At 49.1% G+C, this 20,021-nt stretch overlaps 1 protein-coding gene across 2 annotated transcripts in view; it reads left to right on the top strand.

Annotated features, from left to right (window-relative positions):
* ADA2 (adenosine deaminase 2) overlaps positions 1–20,021 on the top strand; it is a 45,960-nt gene that overhangs the window by 13,128 nt on the left and 12,811 nt on the right. For both annotated transcript variants that reach the window (XM_056120206.1, XM_056120205.1), the window contains 2 exons: positions 998–1,208; positions 19,139–19,266. In XM_056120206.1, the coding sequence (XP_055976181.1) occupies positions 998–1,208; positions 19,139–19,266 (339 nt within the window). The remainder of the gene's footprint in view (positions 1–997; positions 1,209–19,138; positions 19,267–20,021) is intronic.

A 20,021-nucleotide genomic window follows, 5' to 3' on the forward strand; every position in this document is an offset into this window, starting at 1 on the left:
GTACAAAAATGTACCGTATCCCACCCTCTCCCCAAATTAGAAGGCTTTTTAATTTTATATTTTCTTTGTGGGGCGGGAGCTTGCCATACTTGGCAGTGCTCAGGGGCTATTCCTGGCTCAGTGCTCAGGGGTTGCTCCTGGTGATATTTGGGATTCCACACCATAGTGGGGTTGGAACCCAGGCCTCCAGCATGCCAAGCAGTCCCCTGAAAATCTCCCTGTCCCAGGAATCCTTTTCTTTGAACTTTATAGGATACTTGACTAGACACAAGTTTTCAACACGTTTTCCTTCTTAAGTTCCTGGTGCATTTAAAATTCTATGTAATTTACAAAAGATAGTAACAGGAGCACTGTTGCTGAATGAATTGAGATTTGTTTTTATGTGCAAATAGACTAGAGAAAAGAAACATTGGTAGCACCTGGAGCAGTGACAGTTCAGCTGGTGGGTGAAACAGCTTGAAAACTCTAGGGAGTAACTTCCTAAGGAACACACTCAGTAATATTAGATGTGACAACTATAGGTTAGTCATAAAACCATCAAGAGTGCTTTCAGGGGGGCTGGAGCAATAGCACTGTGGGTAGGGTGTTTGCCTTGCACGCGGCTGACCCAGGTTCGATTCCTAGCATCCCGTATGGTCCCCTGAGCACCGCCAGGAGTAATTCCTGAGTGCATGAGCCAGGAGTAACTCCTGAGCATCGCTGGGTGGGACCCAAAAAGCAAAAAAAAAAAAAAAAAAAAAAGAGTGCTTTTAGGAACTTGTTTCCATTTATGCTTAATAAAGGCGAGGCTTAGCCTGGTTAAGTGTGTTGCCCATGGCCACATAGCAGAAAGACTAGTTGTGCCCCCCTTCCTCACCAACCTCCCCTCTGGCCAGGACGACTCCTTCCTGGGAGGGTGGGGGACTCCCCTCCACCTCACAGCTCACCGGGCAGCAGCCTGGTTCGCTTCACGTCAGCCTGCAGGCCTCCTCCGTGTGTCCCTTTGTGTCCTGGACAGCCTGCTGAAGGCCTTCACTCTGATGACCACGAACCCCGACGTGACTTACGCAACCCAAGATCTCATCTGGTCCAAGTTCGAGGGCATCTTCTTCAGCATCGCTGGCCTTGTGCACTTCGCTCCCGTGTTCAGGGACTACATCTCCCAGAGCCTGGCGGAGTTCCACGAGGACAACGTGCTGTACCTGGAGCTCCGGGCCATGCTCTTCCCGGTAAGCCCATCTCCCTCCTCTGTCTGGCTCTGACTTGAGACCTTGTCCTTTCCGTTTCCCAGGCCCCTCGCGATCACGATCATCCTGTTGTTCGTTGATTGCCCTGAGCAGGCCCTAGTAACGTCTCCTTCGTCCTAGCCCAGAGATTTTTAAAAGTGCCACATTCAAGGCTCTTTCAGGGTTAGGAGAATGAGACCCATCATTGTTACTGGTATTTGGCATATTGGGTACGCCACGGGGAGTTTGCCAGACTCTGCCATGTGGGCAGGCTACATTCAGTAGCCTGCCAGGTTGTCCAAAGTAACCTGCCCTATTATAGATGATACAGAATGCATGTTGACTGTACCCCAGGAACCACCATTAGCCGGGAGATCTGAAATGGACTGAGCTGACCCCCACAAAACAGTGACTCTCACCTTCCTCTTTCATGACCCCCACACCTCCCTTCCTTCCCCCAGGGCCTGCTGGTGCTCAAGTTTCCCTACGGACTCTAAGCAGCCCTGGGTACTTGAACCTTTTTAACCGTCTCCTTTCATAGCAAAAATTAATTCCTTAGGATGATGCTCTTGGTACCGGGTTGGCTAAGGAATTAAGGAAATGCATTGAGTTGTATTCATTGGGTACCAGAGCGGGTAGGGCGTTCGCCTTACAAGCGGCCAACATGGCCGACCCGAGTTCGATTCCTCCGCCCCTCTCGGAGAGCCCGGCAAGCTACCGAGAGTACTCGATATGCCAGACACAGTAACAACAAAGTCTCCAATGGAGACGTTACTGGGCCCGCTCGAGCAAATCGACGATCAACGGGAGGGCCTTTACCTTTACCTTTTACATTGGGTACCGAACCCCTTCTTTGGAAAAAGTATACTCCTCATCACCATGTAGTGTCTGATAGCAATTCTAGAAGTCCACGAGTGGCGGTTTCTCCAAAATACTGTTTCTGATCATGATGAGTGATTTGATGACCCCTTGTCCCTTGGGCATGGGGCCCAATCCTGTCTGGAAACATCCCGTGTTGTTGTTCAGTTAGTCCCAAAGCAATCTCCCCATCTCCCCAAGAGTGTTCTGGTCCTCAAGGCTGTCCTTTCCCCCTCTGGCCTGTTCCCCCTGCCCCGTCCCTCTTGGGCTCCCCTAGAAATGGATGAAGAGCAGGCTGGGGAGCAGGGCAGAGTCCGCTAGGATTTCTGCTCAGGAGTGGCCAGCTCCTGCGGCAGGTTTTCCAGGAAAGTGATGCAGAGAAAAGGTGGGACATTGTGGGGGAACCTTGCGCCCCTACAGGTTTCCCATAGGTCCATTATAATGTGTCCCACAGAGCTCAGAACTAGGCTTTTGGGGCTGACTGTGTTAGCCGAGTGACTGTACGGAAGATGTGGGAACCCCGTGTACCTGCCCCCTAGCCTGGGCTCCTCTGACTCTGCCTTCATCTGCTCTTGGTCTGAGCCGGATGTGCCCCCACAACACCTCCCTGGCCACACTTCCTTCTCAGCCACCAAGTTCAGAGAATTCTAGAAGATAAGGATGGTTCACTGAGTTAAAGGGCAAGTGTAGAAGGTATTTCCAACACTGGGAGCAGCTTATGCAGAGGTCTCGGGGACTTCTTGTGGCTCTGTGCTCAGGAATCACTCCTGGTGGGCTTGGGGTGGGTGCAAGGAATTAAACTCAGGTCAGTCATATGCAAGACAAGTGCCCTACCTGCTGTACTATCTTTCAGGCCTAAAGGACAGATTTAATCAAAGACGTATAAACACATTTGCAATTCAGCAAGCTCAGTCTGGTGGCATTGAACAGGGTTTCTCAACTTTTTTTTTTTCTTTTTGGGTCACACTCGGCAATGCACACTCCTGGCTCATATACTCAGAAATTACTCCTGGCGATGCTCGGGGGACCATATGGGTTGCTGAGAATTGAACCTGGGTCGGCCACGTGCAAGGCAAACGCCCTGCCCACTGTGCCAGCACTCCAGTCCCTCAACCTTTTTCTTGCTGTGGTTCCTTCCAACTTTGTTCCTTCCAACTTTCCCCACTCCATCCTACTGGCTGACCCCCTAGTTTCATGCTGTGACTCTCTGTTTACACAATTTTCACTTGTAGCCCTATGGAATATTCCGTGGGCTCTCAAGGGGTCATATGGCCTCTGGTTGAGAAATGCTAGATTAGAATTTAAGGGTCCCTTCCAGTGGAAGAGGAAGAGAATGGAGACTCCTAAAGAGACCAGACACCTGTAGGTGAAAGATGATGAGGAGTGCAATGAAGGCAGAAGTAGTGAGGAGGAGATAGGTTCAGCGAGTACAGACTGCACAGCTCTAGGGGCTGCCTGTAGTGGGGTGAGGATACTGGCATTGACTTGAGTTTATCATAAATAGTGAAGCTACCGAGAGTATTCGATACGCCAGACACAGTAACAACAAAGTCTCCAATGGAGACGTTACTGGGCCCGCTCGAGCAAATCGACGATCAACGGGAGGGCCTTTACCTTTACCTTTACCTTTACCTTTATAGTTATGGAGGGCTGAGGGCTGGAGCGATAGCACAGCGGGTAGGGCGTTTGCCTTGCACACGGTCGACCCGGCTGACCCAGGTTCGATTCCTCTGCCCCTCTCGGAGAGCCCGGCAAGCTACCAAGAGTATCTTGCCCACACGGCAAAGCCTGGCAAGCTAACCGTGACGTATTCGATATGCCAAACACAGTAACAAGTCTCACAATGAAGATGTTACTGGGCCCGCTCGAGCAAATCAATAAACAACAGGAGGACAGTGACAGCGACAGTGATAGTTATGGAGAATGGAACTGTCAGGAGGATCAAGGTAGAAATGGAAAAATGGTTGACAGGGACTGGAGTGATAGCACAGTAAGTAAAGCACTTGTCCTGCATGCAGTCAAGATTCCCAGCACCACAAATGGTCCTTCAGCCCCATCCGGAATCTCAGTGCAAACCCAGGAGTAAGCCCTGAGCACCGCCAAGGGTGGCCCCCAAACCAAACAAAAACAAACAAAAATCTATAGATAGAGATACTCATGAGTTTAGAGAGGAGAGTGATAATTGACATTTATCTGTTAAAAGTAATCACTACCAGGGACCAGAGAAATAGCACAACAGGTAAAGGCACGCCTTGCATGTGGCCGATCCAGGTTTAATCTCTGGCGTTACATATGGTCCCCTGAGCACCACCAAGAATGATTTCTGGGCGTTCGCAGAGCCAGAAGTAACCCTAAGCATCGCCAGGTATGCCCCCCTCCCCAAAAAGTAATCACTACCTAGAAGAGGGGTTTCACATGGTAAGGGGGAGTCAAGAAAACTATTGATTGGAGTTTTGTTGTTGTTTTTGTGTCTGGGTAGGCCACACCTATCAGTGCTCAGAGTTTATTCTGGCTCGGTGCTCAGGGATCACTCCTGGCAGGACTTGGGAACCCTATGTGGCCCCTGAGTCAACTGCATGCAGAACAAGTACCCTAATCCCTGTACTAGTTCTCCAACCTGAAAAATGTGGATTGGAAAACACCCTAGAAGGTCACCTTTTTTTTTTTTTTTGCTTTTTGGGGTCACACCTGGCAATGGACAGGGCTTACTCCTGGCTCTGCACTCAGGAATTACCCCTAGCGGTGCTCAGGGGACCATATGGGATGCTGGGAATCGAACTCAGGTCGGATCTATGTGCAAGGCAAATGCCCTGCCAGATGTGCTATCACTCCAGCCCCCCAGAAGGTCACCTTTGAGTAGTTAGAAGGTCATGCTGAGAAGCCCCATTCCAGGAACAGGAAATCTGCAGTGGGCCGTGGGGAGGGCAAAGCGATGTCAACCTGGGACCCTCCTAGCATGCACAGAATACCATTGACTGTCTGGGATTTGCAAATTCCTCCTAATCATTAATTCAAACTCCCCCCCCCTTACCGCCCCACCCCCATTGCCCCTTCAGCACACATCAGTCTCAGAGGATGTCCTAGACTTGCCTTTTAAAGAACTGCTGTGGGGCTGAAGCGATAGCACAGCGGGTAGGGCGTTTGCCTTGCACGCGGCCGACCCAGGTTCAATTCCCAGCATCCCATATGGTCCCCCCAGCACCTCCAGGAGTAATTACTGAGTGCATGAGCCAGGAGTAACCACTGTGCCTCACCGGGTGTGACCCAAAAAATAAAAAAAAAAAAAAAGAACTATTGGGAGGTGGGGCTCTCCACTCTCACCTCCAGAGATTCTCTCCACTCCACACCAGCCTGCCCTCTAGTCTGAGAGCAAGCACTTTGTCCAGGAACATTCTCCCCACCCCACCCCCACCCTGCTGTGTTAGAGTCACCTTTGCTTTTGTCTTAAGGAATATCACACCATCTCTTCTTTCTTCCTTCTTTTTTTGGGGGAGGCACCCCATCAGACTACCGGAGTCACCCCTGGCATGAAAGACTATGTGCGTACTTAGAATTTAAGTAGGATTGGCCACATAAAGATAAGCACCTTACCTTCTGTACTGTTTCTCTTGCTCTTCCCTCTATTTTAACTTTCCCAGACTCCTTTTTTGTCTTCTTTGTTAACCGCAGTACTCCGGGGTTACTCCTGGCTTTGCAGTCAAGAATTACTCCTAGCGGGGGCTGGAGCAATAGCACAGCGGGTAGGGTGTTTGCCTTGCACGCGGCTGACTGAGGTTCGATTCCCAGCATTCCATATGGTCCCCTGAGCACCGCCATGGATAATTCCTGAGTGCAGAGCCAGGAGTAACCCCTGTGCATTGCCGGGTGTGACCCCCCAAAAAAAGCAAAAAAAAAAAAAGAATTACTCCTAGCAGTATTCAGGGGATCATATGGGTTGTCGGGGATCCAACCCAGGTTGGCCGTGTGCAAGGTAAGTGCCCCACCCGCTGTGCTATTACTCTTCCCTCCTAGACTCCTACACACATAAGTGCAGAGTAAGTCTACTCTAAAATTAGCCTTCCTTGAGAGAGTGGAGAGAGAGCACACGGGTGCACATGCACGGCGGGAGGGGGGTGGAGAGAGAAAGAGAGAGAGAGAGAGGAATTTTGTCATAGAGGCAGGCTGAGGGGCAAGATGGGATGGCGGGAGGGAAACGGGACATTGGTGGTGGGAAATGTACACTGGTGAAGGGAAGGGTGTCAGAACGTTCTATGACTGAAACCCAATCGTGAGCAACTTTTTAACTGTGTATCTCATGCTGATTCAATGAATAAATAAATAAATAAATAAATAAATAACCCTCCTTGGGTCAGAGCAATAGTATAGCCTTGCATGCAGCCAACCTGTGTTCCTGGGTTCGATCCCTGGCATTCCAAGTGTTTCTCCTGGCACTACCAGGAGTGACCCCTGAGTGCAGAGCCAGGGAGTAAAACTGGCTTGGGGCTGGAGTGGTAGCACAGCGGGTAGGGCATTTGCCTTGCACACAGCCAACCCGGGTTCGATTCCCAGCATCCCATATGGTCCCCTGAGCACCGCCAGGGATAACTCCTAAGTGCAGAGCCAGGAGTGACCCCTGTGCATCGCCAGGTGTGACCCAAAAAGAAAATAAATAAATAAATAAACTGGTACGGCTCAAAAGCAAACAAAAAATTAATTAATTTAAAAGTAAATAAGAAAAACTTTCCTGGGGTTTCGAGTGGAGGTGGGGCTGAGAGATAGTGCAGTGAGCTGGTAGAGTGCCCTGCACCTTCCCCCAGGAGGAAACCCCAAGTATGCTTTTGGGTGTGGCCCAAAATCAACAAAATAAGAACCCTCCTGGACCCTGTGCTCACTCCCTAGATTTCTTTCTCTCAACACACGGTGTGGTGTCTTTAATCTGCCTAATTGGCTCCAGTTTGCCACTCTTTTGTTGTTATGGTTTTTTAAAAATAGGGGCCATCCTCAGTGGTGCTGTCCCAGATGCAGTGCTCTGGATTTCCCCTGGGGCGACCAGGGCCAGACTTGATGGTGCCTTTGGGGCCATGGGGTGCCAGAGTTTGAACCCAGGGCTTGCCACGTGCTAACAAGCATTCTGCATCCCTGGCCCCATATATTGAAGATGGTGTTTTCACATGTAACCCTTTCACATACAAATAGATCTACAGTCTAATTCTGGTAGCAAGGCAGTGTACAGTGTGGATATAATTCTGCATACATCAGCCAACTACAGGACAGGCCTGGCATCTCGCCCGGCCCCTCTGCTGTAGAGTGAAGGGGTTGCCCCCGGAGGTTGTTTGGGGGATTGCAAGTCTGAGGCTCTAGGAAGTGCACACAGCTCTCACCAGGAGTGGGTTGGATGGCAGAGCCCCTTGCCAGCTGAGGCTTCTTCCATAGCTGGCACTGACTAGAGGTTTGCATCTGGAGGAGTTCTTGAGAAGGCAGGAGTAGGGCTTGGCTTAGTGAGTTTAGCAGAGCTTTGACAGTCTTGTGAGCAGAGCAGATAAGACAGGGCACAACTGATCCATTCAAAAGAAAGGAAAAGGTGGTTTCACCTTCTTTGAAGTGAAGACCTTCTGAAATAGTAGAGTTGGCAGGGCACTACGCTGGTTCTATGTAGTTTGGAAGAAACTGCATCTGCTAGAACAATTTATTCCAATATTTTTTTTTCTTTTTGGGTCACACCTGGCGATGCACAGGCGTTACTCCTGACTCTGCACTCAGGAGTTACTCCTGGCGGTGCTCAGGGGACCATATGGGATGCTGGGAATCGAACCCGGGTCGGCCACGTGCAAGGCAAACGCCCTAACTGCTGTGCTATCTTTCCAGCCCCTATTTTTCTTTTTTGAGCCACACCTGGCAATGCTCAGGGGTCACTTATAGGGCTTGGGGACCATATAGGGTGTCAGAGATTGAACATCGATGGGTGAAGGAAAGCGCTTCACCCATTGGACTATCTTTCTGGCCCAGTCAGGCCTGTTAGGTGTGTTTAAACTCCACGTGTAAGCTTCTTATATGAAGTATTGTTGAAGAACTGCTCTGGCCAGAGAGACCCAGATTTGACCTTTGGCTTCAACTTTGGCCTTGCAAGCACTGCCCCGAGTGATCCCTGAGTGCAGACGCAGGAATAAGCCCTGGTCACTGTTAGGTGGGACCCAAAACCAAATAAAATAACAGGCCTGATTTTTTAAATCTGTTTTGCTTAATTTAGTTTCTCAACTAGATTGTGTGTCATAGCGGTGCCCAGAATCCTCCCTGGACCCATAGTGATAATCTTGTTGATTGGTGGTCCTCAAACCACCATGGACTATGCATGAGTATATTTGGGGGTGCTGTTTAAAAGTAGTGTTTGGGGGGCAGACAGTACAGCGGAATAGACACTTGCCTTGCAGGAGGCCAAGCTGAGTTCGATTCCCTGGTGCTCCGTATGGTACCGAAACTCCGCTGGGTGGGATCCCAGAGCACAGAGCCAGGAGTGAGCCCTGAGTACTGCCAGGTGTGGCCCCAAAGCAAAACAAACAAACAAAACTCAAATTAGTGTTTGGAGCTGGTCCTCCATGGATTCGAATTCTCCTCTAAAGTCAGGAAGTTGCGGTTAACTGGCGTCCTCCAGCTTCTGCGGGTGTAGAGGGTCTGACCAAGACCGTAACTTGCCCAAAGGGCATTTTCACCTTGATCCTTTACTCTGAATTCAGCTTGGATTGCTTTGGGGAACCTCCCACTTCATTTCACTGATTGGAAATAGACTCAGAAAGTGGAAGAGCTAAAACAAGGTCATTTTGGCCATAGAGGGCGCGGGGACCCAGGCAGGGCTCCGTGGCAAGGAGACTTTGGTTCCGTCCCTCCCCTTTTGGCGCGGGTGCAAAACGTGAACTCCTAGACCCAAACTTGGGAATCCTGCCGAGCCCCTCTCCTCATTCCACTATCCGTATCCTCTTCCCCCCAACCTCCCCCCCACCCCAGCCTTCCGGGAAGGTGGAGGGGTGCTGGGATTTTGAAATTCTGCAGAGGCTGGGGGAGGGGGAGGGGGAAGGAATGGGATTTGACCATTTGTTCTGTCCTGACTCAGGAACAAAGGTCTCACACCATCCAAGAGTTTGTGCCTTAAAGCCCCCCATTAGCTAGAATAGGGGAGCCATCAACACATTAACAACTAAAAACCCTCCGCACTGAAATTCTTTTGCTGAGCGATCTTCTCGCTGGTGGGGCAGATTCCGGCCGGGCTGATGTTGATGGACTAGCCGGCCGCTCGGCCTCCCATTGTGATCCTGAAGCTGCCTAACAAAGGCCGCAGACCCGGCTCCAGTCCCTTCCCCCACAGCCAGATCTGGGGCCCCGACCCCGCCCAGTCATGGGGGCAAACCTTAGCGGACTTCACCTGTTGGAGAGGGCCCTGCTGGCACTTGTTCAGGGGAGGTTTTTGCCACTCCAGTGGCGGTGGTAAGAAGTCATGGTGGTCATTCCCAGACCTCTTGAATGTGATCACTCAAGCACCACTCTATTCTCCCTACCCCACCACCTCACAAGTTTGCTGGGTTGTTGCTCTTGATTTTTTTTTGGGGGGGAGGGCGCTTTGGGGTCACATTGGGTAGTGCTCAGGGCTTACTCGTGGCTCTGCTCTCAGGGATGACTGCTGGCGGGGTTCAGGAGATCTTTGTTAGGGCACGGATCGAAATCTCCCTTTAACGACAAAGAGACTCAAGAGACTGCAAACAGCAAGCAGGGTTTATTGTAAGACTGGCTAGCCAGGGTCCCACCGCCTACACAGACACACAGGTCTGGCAGGTTGGGTAAAGACCCCGAACTTCTTCAAAGGAGATCTTATATAGGCCTTCACCAACCGTTACAGCAGAGCCCACGCATTTCATAGCCAATAGATTTGTAATAACAGATACTTCCCTAACCAATCCAATTAAGGGTACATCACTTCTTAGCCTATAGTTTAAAGATCAGCATTTGTGTCAGCGCTTAGGAACATCCTGGTTTTTAGGGCAGTCCTGGGTCTTGCAACATGGGTCTTGTGAGAGACATCCGGTTATCTGGTCTGGCCCCCACCCTTCGAGTACCTGCATCTGAATTCCTTGCTCAGGGGCAGAAAAACCAGTTATTTTGCAATGCAGGTTCCTATTAAGCTAAGCTAAATTAATTCTGGTGGTGGTCCATTTTGGGCCTGTCCCTCACAATCTTATGTGGTGCCTGAGATGGAAAGTGGGTGGCCACATGCAAGGCAAGTGCCCTGCCTTCTGGATTCTTAGCAGAGTCTTGGTTCAAAGCTCTCTGGGCCCAGAGGGGGGTGGTTGCGCAGTGGTCAGGCACTTGCATGTGAGGCCCTGGGTTACTAGACCTTCACCATTTGCTGCTCACAGCAAATCCTGCCACCACTGCACGATCCCCAGAGCACCAGACTGAAAGTAGCCCAGAGTACCAGACTGCATGTGGCCTCACAGCAAACAGTACACCTGGCCTCTTGCAGATGGGTCACTCTTGAGGATCAGGAAGCAGGAAGATGATTACAGCACATGCTAGGCATTCACCTGCCCCAAGTTTGACTCTTTTTCTTTTCTTTTTGGGTCACACCTGGCAATGTACAGGGGTCACTCCTGGCTCATGCACTCAGGAATTACCCCTGGCGGTGCTCAGGGGACAATATGGGATGCTGGCAATCAAACCCGGGTTGGTCGTGTGCAAGGCAAACGCCCTACCTGCTGTGCTATCACTCCAGCCCAAGAAATTACTTTTTAAAAGGAAAAATAAAGAAATAAAGTCAGTCCTAACAGCTGCTCAAGTTTCCCAAGATTGCCCCCATCCCTTGCAGAAAAGAGTTGCCATAGGAACGAATAGTAAAGTAAAATGGACTTATTGAAAGAAATATTGGGGTGGGGGGTGAGAGAGAAGGAAAGTGGGAGAAAGGGAAAGGGGAGGGAGAGAGAGAGAGAGAGAGAGAGAGAGAGAGAGAGAGATTGGTGTTTGAGAGAGAAGATGGGTTATTCCAGAAGGGACGAAGCCAAGAATACACATCTCAGGTTGAGATTTGGGCAGTCATCCGGATGGAGGAGGCACCATAAAATGTTTTAAAAGTAAGGAATTACACATTTCAGGTTGCCATGTGGACAAATTGCTCAACGTATAGGATGAGCCCCACAAGCCTTTACAAAGCCGGTTTTCAGAAGGGTTAGGGTGTTGTCAATGGGAAAATGAGAAGAAACTTAGGCTCTTGATGGTTGTTTCATATTCTTATCACAACCTTTAGTTTTTCTAGAAGCTTCACCTTTTCAGCAAGATGCAGATTCACCTTTCTCTGGGTGGTGCCTCATTTTCCCCTGAGTTCAGTATTTGCATCTCAAAGGGGTCTGACTTTCCTACTTCTGGGCTGGTGGCTAGGTAATTTCTTCTTTTCTTTTGTTTTGTTATTTCCTCAAAAACTCAATACCAACCTCCCCTACTGCCCCTCCCCCCCATCTATCTGCCTGCAACTGCTGTGCTTTTTTTTTGGGGGGGGGGGGTCATACCCAGCGATGCACAGGAGTTATTCCTGGCTCCACACTCAGGAATTACTCCTGGCGGTGCTCAGGGGACCATATGGGATGCTGGGAGTCGAACCTAGGTCAGCTGCATGTAAGGCAAACGCTCTATCTGCTGTGCTATTCCTCCAGCCCCACTGCTGTGCTTTTTAAAATAATAATAATAATAATAATAATAATAATGCAGGAGTGTTGTGCTTTTAAGGGTTAGCACAGTGGTAGGGCGTTTGCCTTGCATGCAGCCAACATAGCTGACCCGAGTTCGACTCCTCCGCCCCTCTCGGAGAGCCCGGCAAGCTACCGAGAGTATCTCGCCCGCACGGCAGAGCCTGGCAAGCTCCCCGTGATGTATTCGATATGCCAGACACAGTAACAACAAAGTCTCCAATGGAGACGTTACTGGGCCCGCCCGAGCAAATCAATGAACAACGGGAGGGCCTTTACTTTACTTTTATTCATTGTATATTGGTTATGTAAATAGAATATAGTTTGGATGTCAGTTTGGGTGGTCCTCTAAATGTCATCAGTGGGAAGAAGGTGCTACTGCTCTCTGGCTCACCCACCTTGTCCTTGGAGAAGACGCGCGAGGATGGTTGAGGATGGGTCAGGTCTGCCTCAAGTCCCTGCACAGCGTGGACACTAACACTTCTCCAGCCTCAGAAAGCAGCTGTCGTATTATCCTGAGGTCCACTTGATCTGCTGACTTGGGCTAGATCCCTCCCACCTAGTTCTCGGGAGCCAGGCAGGTTTCCCAAACTGATTGTCTATCTTTATTTTTATTTATTTATTTTTTTGCTTTTTGGGTCACACCTGGCAATGCACAATGTGCTATTCCTCCAGCCCCACTGCTGTGCTTTTTAAAATAATAATAATAATAATAATGCAGGAGTGTTCTCCAGCCTCAGAAAGCAGCTGTCGTATTATCCTGAGGTCCACTTGATCTGCTGTCCACTCCTGTATCTGCACTCAGGAGTTACTCCTGGCGGTGCTCAGGGGACCGTATGGGATGCTGGGAATCGAACCCGGGTTGGCTGCGTGCAAGGCAAACGCCCTACCCGCTGTGCTATCTCTCCAGCCCCTGATTGTCTATCTTTAAAAAAAATAAATTTAGGAGGAGAGGACTAGTGAGTAAAACACATTTATTTAGGAAGCATGGCAAGGGAAGAGTAATGTTCAGGAGAGAATGTGGCTTCTCTAATGGAAAGAAATTATATATGGTTATTCTCCATATGGTAACAATCCGCGTCCTAACAGCTGGAGCAATAGCACAGCCGTAGGGCTTGCACATGGCCAACCCAGGTTTGATTCCTCCGCCCCTCTCAGAGAGCCCAGCAAGCCACCAAGAGTATCTTGCCTGCACGGCAAAGCCTGGCAAGCTACCCGTGACGTATTCAATATGCCAAAAACAGTAACAACAAGTTTCACAATTTGTTGTGAGACATTACTGGTGCCCCTTCGAGCAAATCAATGAACAACGGGAGGACAGTGCTACGGTGCTACAGTACTATTCTCCAAAGTGCCAAATATTCTCCAAATATTCTGCAAAGTGACCTGGCAATGGCCAGGGTTCCTCCTGGCTCTGTGCTCAGGGATCACTCCTGGTGGTGCTCAGGGAACCTTATGGATGCCGGGGATTGAACCTGGGTTGAATCCACATATTATCGCTCCGACTCCACTTCTCTCATATTCTTGTGTGTGTCAGGGACGGGGCTGGGCAGGGGGGAGGCAATGGTTCAGGCCACACCCCACCATGCTCAGGGGTTACTACTCCTGATCTGAACTCAGGAATTACTCCTGGGGGTGCACAGTGCTCAGGGGACTATATGGGATGTCGGGGATCAAACCCTGATCAGTATGAAAAAGGACCAACTGGCTGTGCTCTCTCTCCAGCCCAATATTTCCTCTTATCACCACCTTCTGTTCTCATTTCCTGAAGGGGCTCACCTTTCTCTGAGGCTGTTTCCAAGCCAGTTAGAATTTTATCAGCTCTCAATTTGTGCAGCTCCTACGAGAGTCCAGCATTCATGGCTTTGAACTACTTTAAGACTGCTGATAAAGCAACTTTTCTAGGGGTCAAATGGCCTATGAGTGCCTCTAGAGTGTTATTCCGAGGAACCACAAGTGAAAATCACAAAGATGGGGAGCCAAAGCACGAAACTAGAGGACCAACAGGTAGGATAGGGGATCACAGGAAGGATACAACTTTGGAAGGATACTACACTAGGAAAATGTTGAGAAACTAGTTTAGAAGACATTGTTTTGTTTATTTATTTATTTTTTCTCTTTTTGGGTCACACCCAGCAATGCTCCGAGGTTACTCCTGGCTCTGCACTATGGAGTTAATCCTGGTGGTGCTTGGGGGACCATATAGGATGGCTGGGATTGAACCTGGGTTAGCCATGTGCAAGGCAAACACCCTACCCGCTGTACTATCATTGCTCCAGCCCTGACATTTTTATTTTTATTACTTCCTGAGAAACTCATTTCCAAGGGTCCCTTTCTACCTTCCTGCTTCAGGCAGATCAAACCCAGGTATACTTTTTCATTTAGTCACGTGTTTTCCCAGTTAGTATTCTTCTAAGAACTTTTTTTTGTTTGTTTACTGTTGGTTGGTTTGGGATGGAGTTTTTTTGGGGGGAGGGTTGTAGGGGGGGGTTGGTTTTTTGGGTCACATCAAAGATGCTCAAGGGTTATTCCTGGGTATGCACTCAGGAATTATTCCTGGTGGTGCTCAAGGGACCATATGGGATACAGAAGATCCAACTCAGGTCAACATGCAAGGCAAACACCCTGCCCCCTGGATTGTTGCTCTGGCCCTATTTCTAAAAGTTTTATGAATATACTCATTTGATCTTTGTATAACAATACTATGAATTATAACTGATTTGAAACAGACTTTTTTATTTCTGGGGTGGGAGCAAGAATACCCAGTAATGTTCAGGTGTTACTCCTGGCTCTGCACTCAGGAGTTACTTACTCCTGGCAGTGTTCCAGAACCATAGAGGATGCTGGGCGTTGAACTCTGGTAGGCCTATGTGCAAGGCAAATGTCCTACCTGCTGTACCATCAGTCCAATTCCCATTTTTGTTTGTTTGGTTTTGGTTTTGTTTTCAGGCCAGACTCAGTGGTGCTCAGGGCTTTCTCTTAGCTCTGCGTTCAGGGATCCCTCCTGGTGGGCTCAGGGGACCATAAGGGATCCTAGGGATGGAGCCCAGATCAACTGCACGCAGGCAAGCGCCCGCCATACCCGCTATATTATCATTCGGGCCCCCAGCCCCCAACAGATGTGGTTCTGTTCCAAGGAAGATGACATGGAACCACAGCCAACAGGCTTCTGGTTGCATTGTTTATCTCTCTGTGCAACTGAAAAATGTGCCATGGATATTCTTTTAGGCAGAGCTGTGGTTTATTGATTTTCAACAAGATGTTTTCTTTTGTTTCCTCTCTGTTCTACTAGGACTACTCAACATCTATCCTTTACCCAACCATCTATTCATTTCCTAAAACATGCCGCCTGAGGCATAGTACTTCTTGAACTCTAAGTGGATAGCTTTCTGCTTTAATTAATGTTTATTTATGGAACTCCCCTAGGAGAGGATCAACACAATACACCCCTACTTCCTTCAAGGATCTGTGATCTAGCTTGAGTGTCGGGAGTTGGTTTAAGAATAGCAGAATAATTAAGGCATGGAGTGGAATTCCAGCCCAGCTGGGTCATGCCAAAACATAAGGTAGTAATGCTTGGTTGGATTAATGCAATGACTCTCAAACATTTTTTTTCTTTTTGGTTCACACCCGGCAATGCACAGGGGTCACTCCTGGCTCTGTGCTCAGGAATTACCCCTGGCGGTGCTCAGAGGACCATATGGGATGCTGGGAATCGAACCTAGGTCGGCCGCGTGCAAGGCAAATGCCATACCCGCTGTGCTATCACTCCAGCCCCCAGACTCTCAAACTTTTACAGTAAAAAAATTTTGAGGGCTGAAGAGATAATATAGCCAGTATGCGGATGACTTGTACTTGACCCTGGCAATACTTTCTGTCCTTTTGAACTCCAGCAGGAGTGATCTCGAACAGAGATTCAGGAGTAAACCCCAAGTAACATGGGATGTGCCCCAGCCCCCACAAAAAAAAACTTAACCATAATTTTCTGAGTATCCTCCAAAGCTTCTGTTTTTATAGATTATCTCTATGATCACAATCATGATCATTCTGTTATTCGTCGATTGCCTCGAGCAGGCCCCAGTAACGTCTCCTTCGTCCTAGCCCTGAGATTCTAAAAAGTGCCACATTCAAGGCTCTTTCAGGGTTAGGAGAATGAGACCCATCATTGTTACTGGTATTTGGCATATTGGGTACGCCATGGGGAGTTTGCCAGACTCTGCCGTGTGGGCAGGTTACATTCGGTAGCCTGCCAGGTTGTCCAAAGAAAGAATGAGATAATAAGATGTCACCTGGCCATGAATGTGGCTGCGCCTTCCGGTAGCTGGGTTTTATAGTCTCTGGGTCTTGGCTGTTGATGGAATTACACGGTGCCAGGGGGCCAGTTGGTGGGTGTGAGCCCTGCCTACTGGAATTTGGAGGATCTGATTGGAGGATGCTCAACTCCGATCGAGCAGGCTTGGAGATCTCAGCCCCAGGACCCGCATGCCTTTGTTCTTCTGCCGGTACCTTCATGCATGTGGAGAGTGGTCTCAGCATGGTGGTGGCTGGTCCTGAAGGTCTTCGGCTGCTGGAGCCCTGGCCAGGGCGGGGAGGAAAGCTCAACTCGCTCCCCTCCCAGGGGCCCCGGCGAGGACAGCCAGGCACTGGGGCAGGAGACTCTGCGCTATTCTCTTCTTCTCTATGATATCCTATATAATATATCCTGTATTAGAAGTTAAAACAGGGTCAGATAGTTCAGGGTTAAAGCACTTGCTTTGCATGTGGCCAACCCCATTTTGAGTCTCAGCAGTGCCAGGAGTGACCCTGAGCCCAGAGCTAAGAGTGACCCTTGAGCATCACCAAGTGTGGCCCTACCACCCCTCAAAAGAAATTAAAACAAAGTTTTATGCTGGACATGTGGCTCAGCAATCGAGTAGTTGCCTTGCATTTGCAAGGCTCTGGATTCAATTCCTGGCACTGCAAATAGAAAATTCAAAACACAAGACTATACAAGCAGTCTGTTCTCTCTGAGAGAGATATTGTCATACATACTGCAACTTTCAGAAACTTCATACATTTATGAGAGTACAAGAAGTTTAACTTTTATTTTAAATATTTAAAAAAATATTTGTAGGGGCTGGAGTGATAGCACAGTGGGTAGGGCGTTTTCCTTGCATGCAGCCAACATGGCCGACACAGGTTTGATTCCCAGCATCCCATATGGTCCCCCGAGCACCGCCAGGAGTGATTCCTGAGTGCATGAGCCAGGAGTGACCCCTGAGCATCGCCAGGTGTGACCCAAAAAGCAAATATATATATATTTATAAAGAGGGGCTGAAGAGATGTACAGTGGGTAGGGCATTGCCTTGCGCAAGGCCAACCTGGGTTTTATTTCTGGCATCCCTAAGCATCACCAGGAGTAGTTTCTGTGTGCAGACCCAGGAGTAGTCCCTGAGTATCACAGGGTGTGGTCCTAAACAAACAAACAAAACTGTTTTTCTTAATCTTCAAACTAAATAGAAGTTTGAAGACTCTGTAGACTGCCTGAGACAGTCTAGGGGACTTTCAGGGGTCCACCACTTGCTGAGAACAGTGCACCTGATGTACAGCACCTGGCTCTCAGCATCAGACTTAGTCTAACGAGTGCCTGGAAGTCTGAGAGCAAAGAAGTAAGTTCTTGATCCGCTCAGGTTCACTCTCAGGGGCTTGTGAATTAGACCCACTTGTGCCCCACTGAAAGAACAAAAGGCACGTGAATTTCATTTGATGTTAATGTTTTAGTGTTTGTATGCACAGAGCCTCGCCAGCAAAGAAATAAAGATGCAAAGAAATGGGTCTAGCAATGCAAAGAACAAGACTCTAGCAATGGTACAGCAGGTGGGGCACTTGCCTTGCATGTGGCTGACCTGGGTTCAATCCCTGGCATCTCATATATTCCTTCGAGCACCACTAGGAGTAATTCCTGACTGCAGAGACAGGAGTAACCTCCTGAGCATGGCCAGATGTGACACAAAAACACTAAAATAGGGGCTGGAGCGATAGCACAGCGGGTAGGGCATTTGCCTTGCAAGCGGCCGACCCAGGTTCGATTCCCAGCATCCCATATGGTCCCCCAGGCAACACCACTGATCCCAGTATCCCTCCCACCCCCCATACCCCCATTCCACCCTACCACTGTGGCAGGGCATTCCCTTTTGTTATCTCTCTCCTTTTGAGTACTGTGGTTTGCAAAAGAGACATTGAGTGGCAATCTTGTTCAGTCTATAGTCTACTCTCATCACACATTTCCCATCCTGAGAGGAACCTCCCAACACCCTTTATTTGGTGCTCCCTTCTCTATCTGAGCTGAGGCCAGGAACCTCTTATGGGAAGTTTCTCCCATAAGAGGCCAAGAGACCGTAACTCTGGCCCCCGGCTCCAGCTCTGTGGACAGCGCTAGGATTAGTAACCCTTTATTTAATGATTAATTTATTGCGTTTTAGGCCTGATGAGCCCAGTAACGTCTCCATTGGAGACTTTGTTTTTACTGTGTTTGGCATATCGAATACATCACGGGTAAGCTTGCCAGGCTCTGCCGTGTGGGCGAGATACTCTCGGTAGCATGTCATTCCTCGAGCACTGTCAGGGGTCACTACTGAGCACAGAGCCAGAAATAGTTCCTGAGCATACCAGAAGCTATACACCAAACCTACAAATAATGCCAAGGAAACCTTTTCTTCCTCTGAGGTCTCCTTTAAGTATCTCTCTAGCTAGTGTTTACTTCTTCGCCACTAAATTATAAACTCCTTGAGAGTGTTATCTTGTCTCTTGGGCAATATTTACCCCTCCTAAGGACTAGCCCGGAGGCGGGGCACCTGGAGGGGCCCAGGGACCCATGGCTTGGTGCAAGGAATCAAACCCAGAGTTTCTGTCTGCGTTTGATGTGTTCAGTGAACATTAATTTATGTCATGGGACAAAACTGAACTGAGCCACTTTCTAGAATTTCTTCTCATTCACCCTCTCCCTACAGTCTACAGAAGTTCCCAGAGTGCTGCAATGAACAAACAAGTGCAGATGTCTCTTCAACTATACTTTTTTGCCTCTCTGGGATATATTTCCATGAGTGGTATAAAGCAGACATTCCTTATGGGCCTTCTCCCCAGATGCAAATTCATCACTGCATCTTCATTCAACCTGCAGAGATGTTTGTGTACCTGCCCTGTGGAGCCCCAGTAATGGGCAAACCAGTAGCTTTCCCAGCCTGTGGCCTGAGAGCCACTAAGGCTCCAGGCCTGACCATCAAAGGAACTGAACAAGGAAACTGCAAAACTCAAGCTGTTTGGGCATGATTGGCCACTGGGCATGGAGTGTTGCCCTGCCGCCCTCTGATGCCTGTAGGACCCTTGCTTCCTCAGGTCTACGAATTAAACGGGACATACCATGATCGAGAGTGGTCAGTGAGGACCTACGAGGAAGTGGCTCAAATGTTTGTGAAAGAACATCCTGGGTTTATTGGAATCAAAATCATTTATTCGGATCACAGGTGAGTGAGAGCATGGCTGGAATCATAAGGTGGTCGAACAGGCTGATGGGTTGGGTAGAGGTGGGAGGGAGGAGAGGGGCCTGGAGTGCTGAGACCCCACCAGCACATGGGTTCTGCGTGTGCCTGTGAAAAGCTCTCTGAAACCATGTGGAGTTTGGGTCTTTTTGTTGCTGTTTCGGGGTTACACCTGATGATGCTTAGGGATTATTCCTGATGGGATGCGGGAGAAACATGTAGTACAGGGGATTGGACTCGCCCAACCAGGTGCAAGGCCTTACCCACTGTTCTATATCTTCCAGCCCCTAGCTTGGGTCTTTACAGCCCAACTGAAATAAAGTTTGTGGCAATTTTCCAGATAATTTTAAGCCTTGAAATCATGCTGGCCTGGATAACTCAGTTTTTTTTTTCTTTTTGGATCACACCTGGCGATGTACAGGGGTTACTCCTGGCTCTGCACTCAAGAGTTACTCCTGGCGGTGCTCAGGGGACCATGTGGGATGCTGGGAATCGAACCCGGGTCCGCTGCGTGCAAGGCAAACGCCCTGCCCGCTGTGCTATCTCTCCAGCCGCATGGATAACTCAGTTTTGATAGAATGATTTTGCCTGAAGAATCATGTAATTGTCTCAGTTTTGTTTCTGTTTGCCTCTGGGATTCTGCCTCATGTCCATCAGGGCTGGGGTCTTGATGGGCAGGCCTGGGACAGCATGTGTGACCAGAATGTGAGAATCCCAGTCTTTCCCCAAGCAAGCTCAGA

This window comes from Sorex fumeus, unplaced genomic scaffold (assembly GCF_029834395.1).
Source record: "Sorex fumeus unplaced genomic scaffold, SorFum_2.1 ptg000042l, whole genome shotgun sequence".
Taxonomy (NCBI): domain Eukaryota; kingdom Metazoa; phylum Chordata; class Mammalia; order Eulipotyphla; family Soricidae; genus Sorex; species Sorex fumeus.